Raw genomic sequence first — 17,264 nt, forward strand, 5'->3', positions numbered from 1 at the left:
GGAAGAAAAAAGCACTTTATGTTCTCTCGATATACATTAATGTATTTAGTGTTAATATATAACCACAGTTATCGCTCAGTAATTATCATTTAAATAATGGCATTCAGAATGCTAAAATTAAACTACAGATGTTTTAAAATGTACTCGAATCGTTGTTGGATCGCATGCACATAGGCAGATGCAGAGATCGACAACAAAATTTGTGATATTTCTAGGACTTAGAGACTAGGCTAATTTTATAATCCTATATAGCTGCCTTTGCTAATCATTCTCTACTCCTACCATATTACATATATGTTTGCCCTTTTTTCTCGAAAGACCACAGTGTGTTCTTCATACCGGAAAACTACCCTCTAAACTTAAAATACTATTTACACTTGGTGGTCTGATCCAGCAGCTTTTTCCACAAATCGAACTGTTCGTTCGACTTGATCATGTGAACGCTGATTGCGTTGCGGATGTTGCACGGGTTGAATGAGATGCGTCGGTTGACGAATTCGTTCGCCTGAACCCGCTTAACATTAAGGCTTTTGGCGACTATGCCCGTGGTGAACACATCCTCCAGCTTCAGATAAACGGTTTTCAGCGATCGCAAGTAGAGTTCGTGCACAATGTCTCCGGTGAGAACGTAGGCGGGTCCAGTGGTGAAGGACGGGAATACTCCCGCCGCAAACTGGTCGACGGACACATAGTATTTGGACTTCTTATTGCGAATCGGTTTCCACTTTTTGGCCAGGCGACCGTATATGGTTCGCTTGTCCTTGTGCTTGTCCAGGAAGGTGAGCAGCTTGGGCACATTGATGAACATGTCGTCGTCCGTCTTGAGAATGTACTTTGCTTTCGAGCAATGCACATCTGCCCACTCCAGCGTCGATATCGTCTTGAGGGTAAGGTTGTTGTACGAGTCTATGAAGTTTCCCCTTATAAGATCTCCATAAATGAAATTCTCCTGCGTAAGCGCCTTGTTTATGGTTTCATTGGTGCCGCGTCCCAAGACAAATGCCATGCCCACGTCCCTTCTCGTTCCGTAATGCATCCATGTCTGCCGGATTGACATGCGGGCTGCATCATGAGACATTGCTGAGCTTATAAGAACCAGGAGCTTAATGAACTCTCCGCCTTTTGGACATATACGCTCCGCATCGATCTCCTCATCCAGGTGGCCTGGCTCGTAGAGTGTCTCGGTGGCTACTCCCTTCGAGGGATCAACAGGAGGACTTGGCACCACGCTCTTGCCTTTTGTCATTTTCCCAACTGGCGCAGGTGGTTTTATGGATTTTGGCTGCGGAGCTGCCGCCTCTTTCTTGGCTTCCTTAATTTCCTGTATCACCTTGGATTCCGGTTCCTGCTTTTCGGACTCAACGCCCGACACTTCCAGTTTGCCGTCCACTGAGTTGAGTTGCGCCATTTCCGATGGATTGCCTTTATTTAGAAAGAGAAACCACACCATTAATTGAAATACAAATAAACACTCAAGCGAATTCTAGTCCGTCCCATAAACATCTGTTCGACAGTAATCCAATAGTATGAAACAATACGTGATGTTTACAGCGCTTTCATAATGAAACACGAAACCTGGCCAAATAAGGAGGACTGCGCATTTCGCTCTCCATTGCCGTGAAGTTATACAAATGGGTGCGCCACCAGAGGGTCTTTGTCTGAACAAATGTTTGTCTTCGGAGCGGTTTTACATCAATAAAACAAAACAGCTCAAGGAAATTCTTATGCAAGTTCGAGTAAGGTAAATGAAAAGGGGATCAATTCGAAGGAGAAACAAAACTAAACTGTTTGTCGACTTGGTTTTAAATTGTTCCCTGGATTTATAGGTCTCAAAAGTCTACCGCAAAATAAGTATTGGTGTAATAATTACCCGTGCTACTGTTCGAGGTGATGTTTTTCAGTATCCTATCGGCGTTCTCGATAAACTTTTGTAAATTGGAAGTGGGTATAAGCAGATCCGCATCGGAGAGCCCTGGCTGCACCTGCGACTGGGGCAGCTGTTGTTGTTGTGGTGACTGGGCGGGAATCGATTGTTTCACAGCCAACGTGTCTGCAGAACTGTTGTTATTGGTGCTACTGTTGATGTTGCCTGTGGAATACACATGATTAGCTTAATTAGCGCGACAGCGTTAGCGCACCCACTAACCTGTTATGCCATCAACACTCTGGCCATACTGCTGCTCCTCCAGCAGTTCATCCGCCATGACATTGGGCGTCTGCTCAGGGCCACCCACCTGGGGACTGGCGCCCGCCGAGCCACCGTCGAGCAGAGCATCCTCGTCGATGGTGGGCAGCCGGTGCTGCGGATGCTTCTTGTGGATCTCCGCCGGTTGCGATGGCAGTTGTTGCGAGTGTTTGCTAGATGCGCCTTGCTGCTTAGACGAACTTTCACCGGTGGCCAAATTGTTCTCCTTTTCCGTGCTATTGGCTGACGGCACTTGGTCAATCGGCTGTCGTCCAGGATGACCGCCAATCAGCTGCTGTGGCGGCGATGCCGCGGGGTGCACATGGTTCGCTGTTAGTGTGCTCGTCGTTGAGTACGATGCGTAGATGAAGATGGTGAGGATCACCACGATTAAGACTAAAAAGAAGCGTAGCATGCGCGTGTTGTGCAGATTGCCCACGGCCGCCATGGTGGCACTTGCTAAATCTCTCAAATCTCAGTCAGTCTAGGTCTCAGTTTCAGTCTGGACTCCGCTCCTCGTTTTCAATTTGTGAGTATTTTGATAACGATCCCTGCACGCTTGCAAGTCCAACGACGAATGCGATGCAACTGCAATGAGCACAACGGAAATAAAGGTAAATAACTGATTCAGTTCATTTGTTAAGTGCTCTCATGCCCGGCACTATAAAAATAGGAAGGTATATTAAGATGTAGGGGCTGCTCAGGTTTTTAATTATAAAAACGTACTTCCCTCCTGCGGTTAGATCATAATTTCCGCACTAATAAAGCCACAGTTGAAAAGACAGTAAAATTTCATAAAAACTGAAGTTAACACTTAAATCGTATATATTTTCTTATCCAATATAGAATGGTATTTAAAAGTCGAGTAAGGCCAAATACTCGGGCTTGTTGCATTTGTTACCATTGGCGCGGAATGCAAATATTTGTGAAGAGAGCGCGCTTGTGGAAGTTAACTGGCCTGAAAGATAACGCTTTTTGTGTGTTTTTCGAATCGTTTACAAAAGAACACTTAATATTAATTAACGTGTTATTTTAGGTTTTTGCACAACATTTTTGAAAACTATAATAGATTTGAACTGAAAATCTCAAGAGCCAGCTAACAGAATACGTGATTTTATTTTGGGAAACACAAGAGAAGGGCTTTGCTGCTGTTTTGCATGGTAATGAGGGTGACGAACTGGAAAGCAATTGGGAAATTTCCGTGGGCTAATGAATGGCCAGAAAGAGGAGAACACGCACAGCATCCAGAATCGTCACGACATCGCCATCGGCTCTGTCCCTACTTTGCATGCGCTTGAACAAGTCAACAGCAATCTTGACCCTATTCCGCGACTCAAGAGAGCTCCAACGGAGGCAGAACAGAATTCCAAGCACCGGACAGACCCTACTCCAGTTGGCAGGGAGCGAACCACTTGACTCGTGTTCCATGGCCGGCTGGCCGATAAGATTTCTTATCGTTCGATCCCATCTGGGTATTTCATGGCTTTCTTAGTATTCCAGTATATCTATAGATTTATGAGCTATTTCTCTGTGCCGCTATAAAAATAGTGCCAGTAGTTTGTAGCAGGTCGATATAAAAATCAATACAAGAGCAGGGCACAGACACTCGGAACTCTTTCAGCACCTTTCGATTTGGCCCGCGAACAGTCGTCTTGGATAGTTAATGAAAATCCCCAATGCGTCACTGTGGGTTACTGTGCTACCTTAATTGTTTGCCGATAAGCCAGTGCCTATCAACCTATTAACACAAATCTTATCTGGCTGTCTAGCAGGGAATGGTTATAATCTGATATCATATACGCAATACTCAAGACATTTATTTATTTGCACAGAATGTTTGCTGGAATATTTAATAGTTCCCTGGATAGAAGTTTCTACTTCTTACTTCCAAATATGATATTGACCTTGATTTCAGTTTTCTTCCTATAGATACTGATGAACTTTTCGTTTTAGTATATGTTGTTTTGATCATGCTAGTCGCTCGCTTCTCTTGCCAGAATTGTTTGTATACACGCGTCTAGCTATCTAATAACTATCAGGAAATGACGATCAAAGCACTTTTGCTTAAACATCACTTATCTTACTAGCTACCTTTTACTTATGATTAAAAATCGTTTTCATTTTAAGCAATTAGCAGGTTTTCGAATCTTATCTTATCTGCTTTGCGGAGGTGAAGGAACACCTGAAGTCGCAATTCATCAAGGTAAAACCCAATTGAATTTTATTTATAAATGGAAACACTAAAACGATGTAATTATTAATACCTGGCCAAGTAAAATGCAAAGCTGATAAGACAACGGCTAGCTCCTACGAATTTTCTCTTATCAATTAATTATAATCAGTACAAATTTACTGTCCCACAAAATAAATTATTACTTTATTGAGATAATGCTATACTGATAGCAATACACTGGCATTTAATTAAAATAGTTCCACCATATATTTGGTCTACTAGTGAACGGTTATTAGTCAAATGGGTTGATCATCTTCATCAATGTGGTCTGGTTTGGTCAACTATCCCCCGGGAACCGGAAAGAATAGCCACGAGTACGGGCACAATGGAATTTTTTTGGGGGCTAAATCCGACAATGTCGTATCGTGTTTATGGCTTATCGTGAAGCTGAACGGACGTACATATAGTACAGCGAAATTCTATTTCTATTTGGATCCGCAGCGTGACGTGCTGCGCATTGATAAGAGATAACCCTTTGTTTTTCCATCAAGAGTGAAAGTGTGGCCTATCTCGTGCGATGAGATGAATCACTCACTATGCATTGGCTAATTACACTTTATAATTCGCATTTTCTGTAATAATCGCGACCCGCTTCTTATCACTCTTTCATTTCCCTTGCGGAATATGAACATTAAATATATGTTGAACATGCTTTAGCTCTATTCAAGCAAGGAATGAGTAAAAAAAGAAATTTTTTATCTGCAGAAACTATGAATTCTGTTCTTAATTAAATTTATAAACGGTTCTCACCAGTTGCCATAACTCACCAGGCATATAATTGTACAATTTCAAGAACTTCGACTGTAATTGTTCCACATGTTTTAGCATTTAGCTGCTTTTAGTGCCTTGTAATTGTGTGCGAAATTACCAAAGAGCCGTGAAATTTGACGAGAGCGCGTAATTTGATGAAGTGTAACTCGGATTCAGCTTTTGCTAAAGTCTGGGACTCCGCGGCGCGGCGAGTAGAGCGCGGAAGTGGATCCAAGCTTTCAGTCCGGCTGGCTGGCGGTCGGTTATATTTTTTCGTGGCCCCACTCCCGAGTCTGCTAATAAGTACATTGAACCGCAGATAATCGCCGGTTAGACGGCAAACGGGTTTTCGGGCGTCTCGAAACTATTTTCATCTCCAACGGCCCACTATCAATCAATGTTTCGACCAGGAAGATTCAGCTGGACTCTGGATCGTGCTAATGAAAGTCTTCAATAGAAATGGCAATGAGTTGCCTGCAGAGTCGTATAAAGTTCAAATAAAAGCTGCATTGCTGCCAGCTTAGAGTTAACAGCCCTGTTTTATTGTTTTTTTAAGGCATCAAGTAACAAAAAGAGCATGCATTGATACAAGTAGAAGGAAAGATCATTTGACATTTAACTTCCTCTTAAATCAATTTAAATGCAAATTAAAATCGGGCAACAAAAAATGACTCTTCAAACTCTTTTTTTTGTGCTCTCAGCAAGCAAAACATTCCAAGGAATCGTACATTTTAAATCACTGAGTAAGCGGAAACAGCTTAGCTTACAAAATTTTTTGCCTTGCTGTGCTATTTATTGATAAGAAGGGTTTTTGAACGCATATTTCTGGCTCTGCCCAATATTGTGGAACTGCGAGAAATGAACGATAAATGGGGTAATAAATTGATTTCTTATGAATGTACATTTGGTTAGAAATCGAGCATTATTGGGGTCTAAGCCATTGATACGAGGAAGATCACAGCGCCGTGGAGGTTGGGTGGCGTTAATGAAACCACCACTTGACTTGGGCCCACTGGTGGTGCAATGTCCGGCCGTGAAGTTTGGAAATGTGCGCTCGTTGGTTGCTTAAGCAGACGTAAATGTGTGTTAATAAATTAACAAAAAAAAAAAAAAAAAACTAAACAAAAACCCTAGGCAACGCACCGTCATCGTTGCGTCGCCGAGTCTTAGTGCCCCTTCGAAATCCACGAATCTCCGGGCAACCAGAGACACTCATTATAAACTTACCTCCCAGTGCGGTTTAGCTGCGTCTCTCTTCCTCGTTCGCTGGAATTGGAGATGGTGCTATTGTTGGACCAGGGTCAAGCATAATTACTTGCTTGCCTGCTTATTTTTAGTGCTTATTTAACGTTAATAAATATGCCTTTTGTTGACAATTAACAATGATGAATTGCTATCGTTGGTGTTGTTACTTATGTTATCCTAGTGTTTCTTGTTGTTGTTGTTGCTGGGCCCCAAGCGCCACCACGAAAATCGTGTGCCTTGGGGAATTTTCTGGTTTTAGTTTTAGTTTTGCGCGTATTTCGGCATTAATCGATTTTAATAACGCCAGCCCGTTTCATTAGTCATGCGGGGCATGTTTTATAAATAAATAAGCATTAACACCTTGGCAAACGAAGCGATTTGTTGTTGTTGCTGCAAAACAGAGATTTTGATTTAATTTCGCGTTGCCCTCGATTTTTTTGGGCGGTTTTCGTTTGCAGTCTGCTGATGAAACGCGGCTTTGTGACACTTTTAGGGCTTTGCACACTTCGCTACGTTAAAGCGGCCGCAGATATTCCAATTTTTTCCTCCTTTTTTGTGGGAACACCATTACTCCCACTTCCAAAAACCAAACCGATTTTGTTCGCGATTAGCTCAACATTAGTGATGTAAAACATCATCGATAAGTCAAAAAATGTTTTCGATATGTCGATAACTATGCTGACATGGATGGTCACCCTATGGAGGTTAACAGCACTGTAGGCCAACAGCTGTTTGATTTGTAGTAATATAAAAGCGCCTTTCTTGATAAGACCAAAGTTCATTAAAACCACGAAAAATTTGGACCCTAATATTATCTCCCCTTAAGTGTTTTATTATCCTTCTTAATTTATGCAAGTATACAGTCATTATCGCAACCTTAATTCTGCAGAGTAATCGAAATACGCAAGCTACTTATCACTTTCTTAGATTTCGTGAACGAAGAGATGGCGCTGATTCCGGCTGTTACCAGACTCACCTCCTCCGTAATTCGGATACTGGGCTGCAATCCCAGCCCCATGACGCTCCAGGGCACCAACACGTACCTGCTCGGCAGCGGGAGAAGGAGAATCCTGATCGACACTGGCGACGAAGACGTGCCCCAGTACATCGATCACCTGGGAGAAGTACTGCAACAGGAAGAGGCCGCCATAGACACAATCTTGCTGACCCACTGGCACCATGACCATGTGGGCGGCGTCAAGAGCATTCTGGGTACCAAATTGGCCGACAAGGATTGCCGGGTATTCAAGTTCGGGCGTACAGATGCCCCAGATGTGTGTCCTGAGATCCCGACGGACATCAAACTCCATCCATTAGCACACAATCAAGAATTCACCACGGAGGGGGCGAATGTGCGGGTGGTTCACACTCCCGGGCACACCACCGATCATGTGGTGCTGGCCATGAGCGAGGGCACACTCTTCAGCGGCGATTGCATCCTGGGCGAGGGCACTGCAGTCTTCGAAGACCTATTTGAGTACATGAAAAGCCTGGAGAAGATACTTAACATCAAGCCGCAGCGTATCTTTCCAGGCCACGGCAATGTCATTGAGGAGCCAATTGGCAAGATTGAGTACTACATTAACCATCGCAATCAGCGTGAGCAGCAAATCCTGCAGTTCTTCGTTCAGCGGCCCAACGAGCGCTTACAGGCAATGGACGTCGTGAAGGTGGTCTACAAGGAGACACCGGAAAACCTCTGGCCCGCCGCCGCCTACAACGTGAACCACCACCTAAGCAAGTTGGAGAAAGAGGGCAAGCTACGGGTCAGCAAGTCGGCGGATGAAGAGTTCTATGTCTACCAGCCAACCAGCGCGCTTTAAATCCTTTTTATTTTCATTTTTTCGTTAAACGTATATTGTGATTTGTTTGTAAGAAATCGTTTTATAATTTTCATTTCCAAACAAGTCAGATTGTTAAAGTAACGAAGTGCTTTTTTTTTACTTGTGATCACACTTTATGGTGTCATCTAATAACATCTTCCACAAATCAAACTGTTCGCTACTCCGTACCATATGAATGCTAATCTTTCCGCGGATATTACAAGCCTCGAATTTCGTGCGGCTGTTGGCCATCTCGCGCACGTTTACCCGCCGGATGTCCAGAGTTTCAGCCACGATGCCCGTGATGAAGACATCTTCCAGCTTTAAAAATGCGGTATTCAGCGATTGGACATACAGGGCGTGAACAATGTCACCAGTGAGCAGGTAAGCGGGTCCGGTGGTGAAGTAGGGAAAGGTAGTCTTGCCATACTGAGCGTTAGATATGTAATACTTGGACCCCCTGTTTCGTATGGGTTTCCAATTTTCAGCTCGTCGTCCGTAGATCGATCTATTGGCTTTAAGCGTGTCCATGAGCGTCAGCAGCTTTGGCACATTGATAAACATGTCGTCGTCCGTCTTGAGAAGGAACTTAGCCTTCGGACAGTGAAGATCAGCCCATTCTAGCAAAGAGATGGTCTTCAGAGTGAGATTGTTGTACGAGTCTATGAAGTGGCCCCTTATCAGATCCTGGTACATAAAATTCTCCTGATCGATTACCTTGTTTAGCGTCTTGTTTTTGCTTCTACCCAGGACGAATGCCATGCCCACGTCCCTTCTGCTGCCGTAGTGCATCCACGTCTGCCGTATGGACATTCTGGCTGCCGAATGTGGCAGTGATGAGGTTATTAAAACCAACAACTTTGTAAATAACCCTTCTCGTGGACATATCCTTTCCATATCAATCTCACTGTCCAGGTGACCAGGCTTGTAGATAGTTTTTACAAGCGGCATTGGGACGGGAACTTCGGTATCAATTGAGAACAATGGCACTGATTTCCTTGCTACAATATTTTTCGAGTCTAGCAACATTTCTGAAAGCAATTTCTGCATTGGACCGTCATCTGTGAAAAAAAGGAAAATAAAGTAAACTTTTTGACGACTTTTTAGAGAATTTAACTTTAATGGCAGTAATCCTCACCCAGTAGCTCATCCTTATCAATTCTTCTGCTTCTAATAGAATCTGCAATATTTAAATTCTCATTGAAAATTGTGTGCACATCGTTGTTCCTGCCACTGCTGTTTCCTGAAATTTGAACGGCGAACCCACCATTAAAATCTTTAATAGACTCCTGAAAGGATCGTAGTCGTATCGCTTGGTCCTTTAACTGCTTTTCAGAATTCTTGGACACTACATCGTGTTTCGCTATCTTAAAATAGTCGAGATTTTCCATTATCCCTACTTGGGAAACGTACGTGAAGACAATAAAGCTGGCAAGGATTAAAACGAGGATGCAGCGCAGCATACGGCCAGCCATGGCCATAAGTTAGTTTCTATTCCCCGGGAATATGTCCGCTCTACAAGGTGGATTTGACACAAGCACCGAAAAGGCATGTTTATTAAGTTCGTTTAAATAAGCAATTAAAGAAATGCATACTTGTCTCCTTGCTTTTTATTCTCATCATGGTTGTGAATTCTTTTGACTCGTTGTTTATTTTACGTGCTTCTTGAATTTATGGCAAGGATGGTATATGGCTATTGCGGTTTGGGCCCCATCCTGGTATGAATACTTCCTTTTTGCCATTATCAACATATAGTTTCCGTTTTCCGGCGACCCACAAAATCTTACAGAACCTTCAGCTCTGTTATGAGCGCTCTTCAGTCCACTGTTAAGGATGGTTCTGCTTATGTTAGTTTACATTACCTGCTCGCGTTGCCAACCACTAGCAACTCTGCACTGTGTACGTCAGCTGTCAAAACGAATCACAATTTTTTCACGGCTTTTATTGTGCGCTGCATTATTATTGCATTTTCCCGAGTCCAAAGCGGTTGCGTAGCATATGCGTGGATCGGTCGCGGTACTTAAATGTGGCACGCATCCAGTGCAGTGAGTGTCAAGTGACCAGAAGCGAGTACAAGCAGTGACCATGTCGTTTGTGGGCGGGGGCGGGTGCGGTGGCCAGGACGTGCACAAGTTTGTGGAGGCCCTGCAGGCGGATTTCAAGACCCTCTCGCTGGAGACCAAGAAGAAGTATCCTCAGATCAAGGAGGTGAGTCCTGCTGACGTGTGGTTCACGGTCGTGTTTGTCTAATTGCGGCACTTATCCGCCGACACACGAGTGTGTGTCACCCACCAACCCAGTTGGGTGGTTGGGTGGTGGAAGGACGTCGGTGGGCGGGGGATGGTTTGCTCTGGTTCCACCTGTGCTTGCTCTACGCAATTATGAAATTGATAGCCAGCGCATATGAAATTGTGTTTATGACATTTCCACCTGCCCATTAACTCTATAACGTTTCCAATTCCCAATCAGGCGTGCGAGGAGGCCATTTCCAAGCTCTGCACAGCTGGCAGCAGCCAGCAAAACTCGGTGTACTACACCGTCAACCAGATACTCTATCCTCTAGTGCAGGGATGCGAGACCAAGGACCTCAAGATCATCAAGGTAAGAGTAGCCAATTTCACTATATTGTAACTATATCTAATTCCTATCTCATTTCTCCCAGTTTTGCTTAGGCATGATGCAGCGGCTCATCACCCAGCAGGTGGTGGACCAGAAGGGCGCCCTTTACATTACCAACGCATTGTGGACCCTAATGGAGAACAACATCGAGGAAGTAAAAGTGCTGCAAACGGTAACACTTTTGCTGACCACCAATACGGTAGTGCACGGCGACACATTGGCCAAGGCCTTAGTTCTGTGCTTTCGCCTGCACTACGCCAAAAATCCGACAATTGTGAATACAGCCGGTGCCACCATCCGGCAACTGGTGTCCCTGGTGTTCGAGCGAGTGTACCTGGAGAAAGACTCGGTTTCCAGTCTCCAGCAGCAACAGGCCAGTGGTTCGACAGCTGAGGGAGAGGGCGGAAATCAGGATGTGCAGACCTTTGCTTCGGATGCATTCCTGCTATTTCAGGATCTCGTGCAGCTGGTAAACGCAGATCAGCCCTACTGGCTGTTGGGCATGACCGAAATGACGCGCACCTTTGGTCTGGAGTTACTTGAGGCGGTGCTGACCAACTTCAGCGCCGTGTTTCACGAGGTATGTTTACAAATCGGCAGAGAGGTATTGACTTTCAAGTCTTTAAATTTTCGATTACAAAAACATTGTGTGTATTATGTATTATTTTATATACATATTAGGCATATATATATGACTTATATTACAAAGCATTTTAAAAAACATAATTATAAAATTCAATTACTCAATAATTAATTCCTTTTTTTCATTAGAGTAACGACTTTCGACTGCTATTGAAGGAACGAGTGTGTGCCTTGGTCATAAAGCTCTTCTCGCCAAACGTCAAGCATCGCCAGCTGCCCGCACCAAGCAATGGAAACGCTCCTGTGCCGGCCGAGAAACCCTATTTTCCAATCAGCATGCGATTGCTGCGCCTCGTGGCTATACTTATACAAAAATACCATACCATACTGGTAACAGAGTGTGAGATCTTTTTGTCGCTGATTATTAAGTTTTTGGATCCGGATAAGCCAGCCTGGCAGCGAGCCTTGGCCCTTGAGGTTATCCACAAGCTGGTTACGCGCTCTTCACTGATTGCATTCTTTTGCAAGTCGTACGACCTAAAAAATCATGCAACAAACATTGTGCACGACATGATTGCCGCCATGGGTAGCTATATACGATATTCCCTGATCAATGCATCGGCCATGCTGAATGGCCAGCAGAATGGAGTCGCCAATTCGCTGACAGCCTTGTCGGGAAGCAATCAATGTGGCTTCATGTTTCGAGGTGCTTACCTTCCCTTGGTAGCCACTTATGCACCAGGCGTCTCCAAAGCTGTCTAGTACGTGGATATATCTGTTTATTTCCATAAAATCTTATTTACAATTTTTTTTTTACAGCTTGGAAATGTTGGATAAGATAGATGCATCAAATATTCCCGACAGTTACGGCATATCGGTGGGTCATGCTATTTTGCTGGATATGACTCGATCGATTGGAGGCGTCATTCAGCGAACCCCGGAACTTCATCCCAGCCACAATACGGCAGTGATTACAGAGGAGGAGCACAAGCCTCTGTGCCTTCAGCTGGTGAATTCCAGCTGGTCTGCCCTTCTCAGCGCTTTTATTCCGTTGGTGGAGACGTCGATTGACGAAGCCACCACCGAGAACATCCTCAAGGCTATGCAAAACTATGCAGCTCTTTGCGGAATGCTGGAGCAACTACAGCCCCGAGACGCCTTTATTATGGCCATGTGTCGCGCCTCCTTTCCGCCCCACTATGCCATGTCCATATTTGCCAATACCACACAGTCGGATGGTGACTTAAGATGTGAGTTTTAAATTGAATTTACTTTTGTATATAGATACAAGCAACGCTCAACCAATCCTATTCGTTACAGGTCACACGCGCAGTGGTAGCCAAGATCTAAGCAGCCAGTTCATCAATAGCTGTAGTGGCGATGCAGGAGACTTCCGACCCCAAATCGTTGCGGTGGGCACACCACTGCCATCTGCATCGCTGCCCCACAGTGTGATGCAGGCGCCGGTGATGCTTACTAACAAAAATCTACAGTGTATGCGAGCTATTCTCTTCCTGGCGCACAACAATGGTGGCATTTTGGGCACCTCCTGGCACATTGTGCTGCAGACTCTGCAGCACCTAGTGTGGATCTTGGGGCTGAAACCTTCCACCGGAGGTAGTCTTCAGGCCATGCCAAAGCCAGCTGTAGAGGCCAATGTGGGCATTCAAACGGCAGTGATGGCCGATCTTCCAGTGCTGTCACAAATGCTTAGCCAGCTATTCGAGTCCAGTCAATATCTGGATGATGTAGCGCTGCATCATTTGATCGATGCGTTGTGCAAGCTCTCCCACGAGGCCATGGAGCTGGCTTACGCCAATCGGGAACCATCGCTTTTTGCGGTAGCCAAACTGCTAGAGACTGGCCTAGTGAATATGCCTCGCATAAAGGTATTGTGGCGACCACTCACTAATCACCTGCTGGAGGTGTGCCAACATCGACACATTCGAATGCGGGAGTGGGGCGTGGAAGCCATTACCTACCTTGTTAAGTCTGCCCTTCAGTTCAAGCACAAAACGCCCCTCAAGGAGAACATGGTAAGATTACCCCTCTGTAGTTCTCTATCAATTATTGTAGAACGCCACTGAAAATTGTTTTAAAGAAGTGATTCCACAACAAAATATAAATGTTCCCCTTTCTTGTTTAGGAACTACAAACCATGCTGCTGAGTCCTCTCTCTGAGTTGTCTACAGTCCTGCACGCAGATGTACGACAACGACAGCTGGATTGCGTTCTTCAGATCCTAAACACTGCAGGGGAAATCCTCTCCTTTGGCTGGCCAGCCATTATTGAGATCATTGGTGCTGTAAACGAGCACCATGGCGAGCCCTTAATTCGTACAGCATTCCAATGCCTGCAGCTGGTTATCACAGATTTCCTGACTGTGATGCCATGGCGGTGTCTGCCCTTGTGCATCAGCACTGCTGCTAAGTTTGGCTCCCAGACCCAGGAATTGAACATTTCCCTAACGGCTATCGGTCTCATGGTAAGATATGTTATAAATCTTAGATAATATATCGTATACATAGTACTATTGTTACTTTAATTGTGTACTCTGATTGCAGTGGAATATTTCAGACTTCTTTAATCAAAACCAGGACAAGCTTATGTCCACTCAGCTGCAGGATGTGGCCATTCTGCCCGACTTCCCAGGCACAGTAAAGATGCCGCAGTTCGATAAGTTGTGGATGTGCTTGTACGCCAAACTGGGCGAGCTGTGTGTGGATCTGCGTCCGGCGGTGCGTAAATCTGCTGGCCAGACGCTCTTCTCCACCATCTCCGCCCACGGCAGCCTGCTTAATCCGCCCACGTGGCAGGCGCTGGTCTGGCAGGTTCTCTTCCCGCTGCTGGACAACGTGCGTGCTCTGAGCAGCTCGGCCAGCAACGAGAAGGTGGACGCCAGTGGCAACATTCTTATCCATCACTCGCGCAACACCGCCCAGAAGCAGTGGGCAGAGACGCAGGTGCTGACTCTATCGGGCGTCTGCAGGGTGTTTAATACAAAACGGGAGCTGCTTCAGATGCTGGGTGATTTCGAGCGAGCCTGGTCCCTAATCCTAGAGTTCATCCAGAATGCTGCGTTGAGCAAAAATGGTGAAGTCTCACTTGCTGCCCTTAAGTCTCTGCAGGAGATCATGTACCACAACACAGCAGAACGTACGGAGAGGGCATTGAAGGATCCTCAGACAGCCCAGGAGCAGGATGAGGAAATCTGGACCGTGAGTAGTCTAGAGATTAAAATGCGATAACTGCAATCCAAAGTGGTTGTCTTATGAACATTTTTACTAAATGGACTTTTGTCTTCTTTATATTTGAGCAGATTGCCTGGAACATTTGGCTAAGCATTGGCATGGAGAGCACCAAAGTGTCTACATCGACCTCAACAAAGTTGCAGCAGCAAAATAGCAATGGCGCCGAAACTCAGGACGACTTTTACATTCCCAGTCAGGCCTTTCTCACCGCCCTGATCCAAATCTTTCCCGCCATTTTTCAGCACATTCAAGTCAAGTTAGTAGACAGACCTACATTGGAAGAACGCATTATCATAAATTTCGTAATAATATCTATCAGATCTTTTCATTTCAATATTCAAAATTCTTTAGGTAATTTTTTTTCAACAAGATTAAATTATATTTTAAATGCTTTCAGATTTAGTGGCGCAGACTTTGACAAGTTCTGTACGGTACTGACGAACGCTGTGTGCATACCCGTCCAGACCGATGCGGTTCCCTACATCATGTCCACTGTGTCGGACACCCTATTGACGCCTCTTCACGATGGCATTCTCGATTGCATGGAACTTATACAAAAGGCAAGAGTTACGAGACAATGCATTATCATTTATGATTAATAATATTTCAATAGGAGGCTACAAAAACCGACTCGCACATCAGTCAGCTTATCCCTGCCATTTTCCGGCAGTTGCTGATCTTCAGTAAATTCGCTTGCGCACCGCCCACATTCCAGCAAAGTGTGGAGCACAAGTATGCGAAGTCCTCGGGACACTATGCCAACAATGCCTCCGTCGAGGTGGTCAGCATGAACTACATACCTTTCGGAGAGAAGTCCATCAGTATTTGCGTGAAGCTTTACCAGACCACGGCCACCGAGGACCCGGTGGTGCAGGAGCAGATTCTGCACGACATCGTAAAGGCTCTGCGCACGCCGCTGGCCATGAAGTACAAATGCCTGTCCTCCAGCACTTGGAAGCTTGCGATTTCCAGTCTGATTAGCGTGCTGCATACTGGTCTCAAGGTGGCGCGAGCTAAGCCGCAGCATTTCGCAAGCTTGTGGGACGATTTGGCCGACACCCTGGACAAATTTCTGTTTCCGGCGAGTGTATGCACCATCGAGGATCGCGGTCTCGAGGAGATCGTTCTGGATGAAACGATTGATTGCCAGGTTATTGAGCTGTTGAGGGACGAGGTTTTGCCTCACTCCCACGAAATGCCGCACCAGTTTATCATGCAGATCGTTGTGCTGCTGAACAAGGGTTCTATTCACTCCGCCTCAGACACGAACATTTGCTACGAGTCCGACTGGAAGCTGCGTGAGATTTTTGCCAAAACGTGTTTCGAGACCCTTCTGCAATTCTCGCTACTGGAGGACCATGCCAACACCAACAACAATCGTCTCAATGCCAATGTGTTGGCTGCTGGGGCCGCGGGAGCAGGTGGCAAGGACTTTGCCGGCAGGCTAGCAGTTACCGCACTGCTGCATCGCTTCCAAGAGGTGCTCAAACGGTTTAACGACGATGAGAGACAAAGCGGAAAGTGCCCGCTTCCAAGGTAAGATTATATTGAAGATAGTCTTAGAAAAACACGACTCTACAGAAAGCGAATAATTTCTTTGAGATTTTTTTTTAATTGACTGATGTAATTAACTTTCTTATCAGATTCCGGCTGTCTGAGATATCGTTCGTGCTGAAAGCCATTGCAACACTTGTGGTATCCATGAAAAAAGCGCCTGCATCAAAAGGTAAAACATACACCACTAAAATGATATTGTATCCTATGTTTACTTACATATTTAATTTCGCGCAGTCAACAAGCCAGCTTGGGATCAGTTGATAGGCCTGTATCCATACCTGGTGGACTGCACCACAACAACGTCGCCGGAAGTGTCGAGATCGCTGCGAGAGGCACTGCTCCAGTACACAGACTTGCTGCAGTCGCCACGCTCTTGCGCAGCGGCCACTACAAACGACAATGTAATACAATCGAATGGACAAGAGTGAAAGTATGCCTAGACACAGACAGAGACCAAGTCCACATCCAGACTGGTGACAGCTGTGCGATGTTTTTCTTAGTTGTTTAAGCGCGAACCGTTTGAATATATATTTATTTTGTGCATAATTTATGAATGTTAATCTTAGCCCTCCCTCGCATAGATGTAACGACTAAGCATCTATGTACTTACATACATACCTAAACATATATATATATTTGTAAAAGTATTTTGTAGTTGAGCTATGAAGTATACAATAGGAATATCCGGCGTTGCCCCAAAGCCGAATAACCAAGATAAAACCCTACGAACCGCTTGGCACAGGAACGAAATGCAGACAGCAGATTCCTTTAGTACCTTTTCGAGACGCAAAGACAAAGAACTATATAAGCTATGGCTATACCTATACAAATCTAACTACGATCTATTTGTGTAGCGCATTTTATTGAACAGACTTGCGTGTTATCTGAATCAAATATTAACCATTAACCATGATGCAACCAACCAACTTTGTAGTGACGTTTTTAAATAAAGCAAAAATTATTATTACCACCTGTTAAGCGTAGTTAATTTATGACGTCAGATTTCCCTTATCACGAAC

The 17,264-nt window shown here is 44.9% G+C and overlaps 4 protein-coding genes across 8 annotated transcripts; 2 read left to right on the forward strand and 2 right to left on the reverse strand.

The window, feature by feature from the left end:
- Positions 1 to 21: 21 nt before the first annotated feature.
- Positions 22 to 7,031, reverse strand: LOC6527657 (beta-1,3-galactosyltransferase 2). Its single transcript, XM_002088707.4, has 4 exons — positions 6,396 to 7,031; positions 2,147 to 2,773; positions 1,871 to 2,089; positions 22 to 1,422 (listed from the first exon to the last, which is right to left on the reverse strand). Exons 2-4 carry the CDS (start codon positions 2,631 to 2,633, stop codon positions 368 to 370), a joined length of 1,761 nt encoding a protein of 586 aa, XP_002088743.1. The 5' UTR covers positions 2,634 to 2,773; positions 6,396 to 7,031; the 3' UTR covers positions 22 to 367.
- An 84-nt stretch (positions 7,032 to 7,115) lies between these two features.
- LOC6527656 (beta-lactamase-like protein 2 homolog) lies at positions 7,116 to 8,338 on the forward strand. 2 transcript variants are annotated; one of them, XM_015197570.3, is made up of 2 exons: positions 7,116 to 7,264; positions 7,341 to 8,338. In XM_015197570.3, exon 2 carries the CDS (start codon positions 7,358 to 7,360, stop codon positions 8,234 to 8,236), a length of 879 nt encoding a protein of 292 aa, XP_015053056.1. In that variant the 5' UTR covers positions 7,116 to 7,264; positions 7,341 to 7,357; the 3' UTR covers positions 8,237 to 8,338. The 2 variants fall into 2 exon arrangements, with proteins under 2 accessions (XP_015053056.1, XP_002088742.1); XM_002088706.4 differs by having other exon boundaries at positions 7,136 to 7,268.
- Positions 8,247 to 9,980, reverse strand: LOC6527655 (beta-1,3-galactosyltransferase 5). Of its 4 annotated transcripts, none has more exons than XM_002088705.3 (3): positions 9,832 to 9,980; positions 9,375 to 9,751; positions 8,247 to 9,297 (listed from the first exon to the last, which is right to left on the reverse strand). In XM_002088705.3, the coding sequence occupies exons 2-3, from the start codon at positions 9,715 to 9,717 to the stop codon at positions 8,354 to 8,356; spliced, it is 1,287 nt and encodes a 428-aa protein (XP_002088741.2). In that variant the 5' UTR covers positions 9,718 to 9,751; positions 9,832 to 9,980; the 3' UTR covers positions 8,247 to 8,353. The 4 variants fall into 4 exon arrangements, with proteins under 4 accessions (XP_002088741.2, XP_015053759.1, XP_015053758.1 ...); XM_015198273.2 differs by lacking the exon at positions 9,832 to 9,980 and having other exon boundaries at positions 9,375 to 9,416; positions 9,504 to 9,818; XM_015198271.3 differs by lacking the exon at positions 9,832 to 9,980 and having other exon boundaries at positions 8,827 to 8,898; positions 8,954 to 9,297; positions 9,375 to 9,821.
- Positions 9,981 to 10,137: 157 nt separating this feature from the next.
- On the forward strand, positions 10,138 to 17,215 carry LOC6527654 (protein MON2 homolog). The gene is made up of 13 exons (XM_002088704.3): positions 10,138 to 10,444; positions 10,706 to 10,837; positions 10,899 to 11,435; positions 11,627 to 12,198; positions 12,257 to 12,687; positions 12,758 to 13,473; positions 13,584 to 13,922; positions 14,002 to 14,655; positions 14,757 to 14,944; positions 15,086 to 15,248; positions 15,302 to 16,224; positions 16,332 to 16,414; positions 16,480 to 17,215. The coding sequence occupies exons 1-13, from the start codon at positions 10,322 to 10,324 to the stop codon at positions 16,671 to 16,673; spliced, it is 5,055 nt and encodes a 1,684-aa protein (XP_002088740.1). The 5' UTR covers positions 10,138 to 10,321; the 3' UTR covers positions 16,674 to 17,215.
- The last annotated feature ends 49 nt before the right edge of the window (positions 17,216 to 17,264 follow it).

Source organism: Drosophila yakuba, chromosome 2L (assembly GCF_016746365.2).
Source record: "Drosophila yakuba strain Tai18E2 chromosome 2L, Prin_Dyak_Tai18E2_2.1, whole genome shotgun sequence".
NCBI classification, from domain to species: Eukaryota; Metazoa; Arthropoda; class Insecta; order Diptera; family Drosophilidae; genus Drosophila; species Drosophila yakuba.